This window comes from Eucalyptus grandis, chromosome 1, assembly GCF_016545825.1.
Source record: "Eucalyptus grandis isolate ANBG69807.140 chromosome 1, ASM1654582v1, whole genome shotgun sequence".
NCBI lineage: Eukaryota > Viridiplantae > Streptophyta > Magnoliopsida > Myrtales > Myrtaceae > Eucalyptus > Eucalyptus grandis.
The window spans coordinates 50,830,241-50,836,154 of NC_052612.1; the positions used below are offsets into that span (position 1 = coordinate 50,830,241).

Below are 5,914 nucleotides of genomic sequence, written 5' to 3' on the forward strand. Positions count from 1 at the left end.
GAAAAATTAAAAGGTCATGTCCTAGAAACTCTCTTTCTCTATATATATAGGTGCTTAGGAAGCAAATCCGTGTTCTTCATCCTTTGGTTAAACCTGGTATAATCCATGAGGCAATTTGAATGGAGGGAAAAGAATGATTTATTAACTATATCACTTCTGGAAGCCCACCAAAGTAGATATACTAGATGGTCTAAGAAATCAATATTTGTTTGTCCAAGGTACGGCATAATGACCTTTTGAACCAGCTGATGTACTTATTATAATCGCGATAGGATGAGGCACCGTGTAAAAGTCACTGTTTTTTTTTCTCATCATCCCCAAATCTGCACCGCCCCGGAAAGTAACTCGATTTCAAAAGGCAAAAATGCAGGTCATGTTTGAATAAATATTCTGTTTCCTAATGCAAGAAACCTGTCACTGAGCTGACTGGAATGTTCTGATTTGAACACTATTGTCATACGAACAATATTTGTTTATCAATTGCAGAGGGCAAAGGCAGTTGAAATCTAGGAAATTATGAGGTGTTTCTTTCACACTAACCCGTTTCAAGTTGGTATTTCAATATTAAGAGACTATATATTATTCCTTTGGCTGGTGGAGCAATCTTGAGTTCTTCCTAGATTCATAACTCCGCCTTTAGCCATGTCGTGCTTCATTTTCATGGTGTTCTTGCTTCTAAAGGTGGCACATTCAGACGCCATTCAGGCGAATTTCAGCTTCTATGGGCTATTAAAGCTTGAAGGCGTCCTCGAGGTAGATTCCAATGGTGTAATCGTCATCACGAACTCGACCACACAAGATGCGGGCTACATGTATTACAGCAGTCCCCTCCAGTTCAAGAATTCCTCGACTGGTGATGTCTTCTCTTTCTCTACGACTTTTGTCTTCGCTGTTCCTTCTGCAGACCTTTCAGATGGGAGCGGATTTTCCTTCATCATTTCGCCCTCTAAGGGGATTCCTGGAATCTGGCCGCACAACAGTGCCCGGTCACTGAACAATTCCAATTACTGGAACAGTTCGAACAACGTGATCGTACTCGAACTCGACCGGATCGTCAGTAACAATCAATATGGGAGTTCGAATCTCATGCTCAAAACAGGAGAGCCGATCCAAACTTGGGTGGAATACAACAGCGCCAACAACCAAGTCAAGGTCACCTTATATCCGGTTAATACGCCGAGACCTAGTGTCCCTCTCGTCACCTTGACGCAAGATTTTTCTTCTTACATGGACGAGGACATGTATGTCGGCTTCTCATCGTTCACAGAAACATCTTCAACATCTCATTACATATTGGCCTGGAACTTCAAAATGAATGGCGAAGCTGAAGACATCGAAGCGTCTCGGCTTCCTAAACTTCCTATAGGCGCTGGAGGAAATGGAGGATACAGAAATATAAAGAAGATCTTAGCGGTAGTTCTGTCCCTATCGGCGGCTACTTTTGTCCTAGTTTTAATTTTCGGTGCGATCTTGGTTTCAAGGAAGAGGAGGTCTAGGGAAGTGTTGGAAGATTGGGAAGTCCAGTATGGACCGCATAAGTTCACCTACAAGGAACTCTTCGCCGCCACAAAGGGCTTCAAGGACAGAGAGCTTCTTGGGAAAGGAGGGTTCGGCCGAGTGTACAGAGGACTCTTGCTGGCGTCGAACATGCAGATCGCGGTGAAGAGGGTCGCCCATGATTCCAACCAAGGGATGAGAGAATTTGTTGCAGAAATCGCCACCATTGGCCGCCTTCGGCACCCAAACCTCGTCAGGCTCCTCGGTTATTGCAGGCACAAGCAAGAACTTTTCCTAGTCTATGATTACATGCCCAATAAAAGCCTAGACAAGTACCTGTACGGGCAACCGAAATTGACGCTTGATTGGGGAATGCGATACAAGATCCTGAAGGATGTGGCGGCGGCACTCTTCTATTTGCACCAGCAATGGGCACAAGTGGTCATACACCGGGATATCAAAGCCAGCAATGTCCTGATAGACGGCGAAATGAACGGGAGATTAGGAGATTTCGGCCTGGCCAAGTTAGTTGACCACGGTACCGACCCCCAAACATCAGTCTTGGCAGGTACGCTGGGCTATATTGCACCTGAACTTGCCCGGACCGGCAAAGCGAGCACGAGCACTGACTTGTTCGCATTCGGGGTTTTCATGCTGGAGGTCGTTTGTGGCAGGAGGCCGCTGCATCCAAGAGCGCCAGCAGATCAAATTCTTCTGGCCGAGTGGGTGCTAAACTGCTGGGAAAGGGGAGAACTTCTGGAGGTCGTGGATGGGAGGCTCCGGAACGACTACGCAGCCGAAGAAGCTGAACTGGCATTGAAGCTCGGCCTCTACTGCTCGCACGCGGTGGCAGCCGCTAGGCCCAGCATGTCTAGTGTGGTTCAGTACTTGAACGGAGTCTCGAGACTGCCCGACAACTTGCGCGACATAATTGAAGCTCGGGACTTCCCCGGAAGCACTAGTGCGACGAGCTCGGTCGTGCCACGGAGCATGTCGATCTCTTCGCTGACGTTCTCGGCATCTCTGGTCGCCGACGGGCGCTAAAGATTGCCGGGTTTTGTTTCGAGTTCTCTTTCTCTAAGCTTAGTATGAATAGTTAGTTACCTTCTTAACCACCTCTCATTTGAATTGCTTATTTATCAAGATTTCTATCGAGTCACAAATTTATATATTTGCTTTTGGTTAGCAGCCTTACATTTACTGACATTTTGTTTGTTTGTAGATAACCAATGTCAAATGGCATAACTAGCCAACTTTCCTCCTGTAAAATTGTCACCTAATATTGAGTTACCAGCACTTATTTGAGTTGTTTGCAGATATTTTCTAAAAAAATATTTACCAAATTGTTTATAATTTACATACATTCATTTGCATGTCCTAGTAACTCTTAAAAATTTACCAATTCTTTCTATAATTTACCAACTTTTATTGGAGTGAAATACCAACTTTTTCTTGAATTAAGTTACCAATTAGTTTTTCATTACCAGCTTTCTTTAAATAACTGTCTTTTCTTATTTTTACCAATTTTTTAATTTTTTAATTAATCTTCATTAAGTGCATCTTAAATTCACCCACTCTTACATGAAATTATTAAAATTAATTTAGGTGATCCATGCCAGTATCTATTTGTTTTTTTTTCCTGATTTACCAACTTTTCTATTTAGTAACTTGATTAGCAAAAGGGTTGGTAATTACTCAAATAAAATTAGTTAATTCAATATAATGATTGGTAAATTTAAGGTGTTGGTAAAAAAGATAAATAATATTTAATAAATATTAAAGAAGTTGAAAGCTATCTAAGAAAGTTGATAATTTTATAAAGGTGTTGGTATGTTGCCAACAATTTAACCGGAAATTGGGCGGTCAATAATCTTTTTTGGCCGATATTTTTTTACATGTAACAACTCTTTCGGAAATTTACCTGTATGGAACAAAGAATCTGATTTTTTTTAAGGAACGGATTAGAAGAACTGTCCCTCTTTTCATGGGATAATTTTACGTATCAGGAAATTTCCAAACGAAAAACCTCAATAAAATCTTTCAAATCTCGTATTTTACTTCTTACGGACTCAATGGCTCCCATCGCATCAATTACTGTGGATCTAGGACTACAGAAGTCCATTGTCTTTATCCCATTGTATTTCGGTCCTTCGTAGATTTTGGAATGTCCAGACCACGTTCACCGGAATTTTCCCGCGGAAGGATAGAAATTTGGGGACTCTGTTTGTTTTGGCGAATTCATTTTGGTAACGAAAGTACAAGTTTATCTTGAAAAATAAGTTAGGAAATCCTTTTCTGGGGGCCGTGCAGACGAGAAAATCTTGGTACTATTGAAAGGAATGGCCAACAAGGCTCCGGGGTCTAGCCGCCTGCCGCCGGGGTTTCAGCCGTGAAAATATAATCGGACAAAAAAGGCCGGATTTAGGTAGCTCAAGCTCAGTGACCTTGTGAAAAGACTGTTGTTCACGTTATCCACTGGACTTGAAGGCTGATCTGACGGCCCATGCTTTAATTGCAATTGATTCACGATCTTGCATCAATTTTCCTTCTCTTGTCAAATATAGTCTCCCCCATTCTTCCATTTTGAGTCACATCAAGGAGAAAATTAGATGATTTGAATGCGTCACAATCGAGATATCCTCGGCATCGAAGAGATGAAAATCAAAGCAAACAATTCCTAGGAAGGCGCAATTGGCAATGTTGCATCTATACTTCCACAATTTGTTGTGACAAAATAGTTAACCAAAATTAGAAGCTTCGACAATGGATTAGGATGCCATGAGAACTCTGGTTTGGTAGGAAAAAGCAAAAGTCTCTGCAACTAATGATATTTCATCATCTAGTTTGAGGGGAAAGAGATAAACATTAAAAAAAAAAAAGAGAATAAGAAAATTGTAGCAATTCTAACATGGGATATGAGAAAGTATCTATGTGAAAAATTCATCATATCGCAATAGTGATGCAGTGTAACTAATCAATTACTATTATCTGCTTGAAATTTTATGTATATGCGCCTCACTTAATCGACAATGCCCATCAAGAATAATGACTCGAGAAAACCCTAGAAGAAAAAAGGGGCAAAAAGAAAAAGCTCCTCCCTTTATAAAGTCTCCTTTGTTCTGTGCAGCCAATCTTTTACCCCAGAAAAGAGAGATAAAATGTCACAAACATCTTTATTCAAAATGGCAAAATTAACGGGACTTTGTCTTTTGACCTTTGATCTGTTGGATGATGAAAGGGATCTAATTGCAATCATGTAGCTGTTTTGAGGCCTTTTGGTTGAGCCTTTGAGACGGTGGGGTTGGAAGTCAAATTGTGTTTGCCTCGGTACGTGTGAAGCTTTATGTGATGGTTGTATTTGAATATTTATGCACATAAAACCATGTTGGGAAAAGGTAAACTAAAAGAGGAAATAGACCCAGGGGACATTTAGTCAACGGCCTCCTCATTCCCGCTGGCCTTGCAAAACCTTTCTTTTTTTTTTTTTTATAAAAAAAAATTGGGCGTATTTATCATTATTTATATAAATATAATTAACCCCTTGCAAGAAAAGTAAAGCATTAGCCCCTTTTTTTGGCTAGAATTAGCTCAATGTGAGTATTAAAAAAAATTCTTTCCTTTTTTTAAGCAAAAGAAATCGACGAACAAGGTATATATGTATAGTGGGTGAATTTAAAAACTTTTTTTATTGGGTGATGTTAAAAACACTTTAGTACTACCAACTAAGATTACTATTAATTGAGTGAGACCACCTTTAAGTTGTGGTATATCTAGCAAAAAGAACTCTCTTGAAGGCCTTTTTTTGCCAATAATAGCAGGAACCATTTCGAGGAGTTTATGCGGCTAGCTATGTTTCGATTTTCAATTGGGTCTCTCAATTAAAAAAAAAAAAATGTAATCAACTTGGTTGTGGCTCGTTTTGGTATGGATCTATTGGTTTCGTCCAACCTACTATAGACCTCTCCCCAAGAGCTGGTTTAGGTTGGAAAGTGTGATTTTAATATTGCCGAAAGAGAACTCCGGCCAAAATAAATAAAAACTAATAAACGTAAAAAGAACTACTTATTCGAAAGTATATACTATATGATGTAAACCCCATGATTAATTGCCCAACCTTTTGAACAAAGAAAAACTGGGTGGAAAATTTAATAACTATGAGTTTCTTTTATGGGTAAACCCCTTTTTTTCTTTTCGTTGTTTAGTAGTCGAGTGATGATCGGGCCGGCTCTCAAGCACCTTTGACTGACTCATTGTAAACTTTTTCTTTCCTTGCATTTTAAGTTAACATGCAAGATTCTTGAACTTAATTTCCAGCTTACGAAAGCTTGGGAAAAAAAGGAAATGAAAAATAGAAAAGACATAGAAAGAGGCAAGGTCTCTTTCCACAACTTTGTTCAAATCTCTCCCTCCAAGTTGC

At 39.9% G+C, this 5,914-nt stretch overlaps 1 protein-coding gene across 1 annotated transcript; it reads left to right on the forward strand.

Annotated features, from left to right (window-relative positions):
• Window positions 1–652: 652 nt before the first annotated feature.
• On the forward strand, window positions 653–2,727 carry LOC104425371 (L-type lectin-domain containing receptor kinase V.9). The gene has a single exon (XM_010038051.3). The coding sequence runs from the start codon at window positions 661–663 to the stop codon at window positions 2,539–2,541; it is 1,881 nt and encodes a 626-aa protein (XP_010036353.3). The 5' UTR covers window positions 653–660; the 3' UTR covers window positions 2,542–2,727.
• The last annotated feature ends 3,187 nt before the right edge of the window (window positions 2,728–5,914 follow it).

Coding starts and splice junctions, on each gene's coding strand:
- LOC104425371 (XM_010038051.3), top strand. CDS start 661: ATGGTGTTCTTGCTTCTAAAGGTGGCACATTCAGACGCCATTCAGGCG.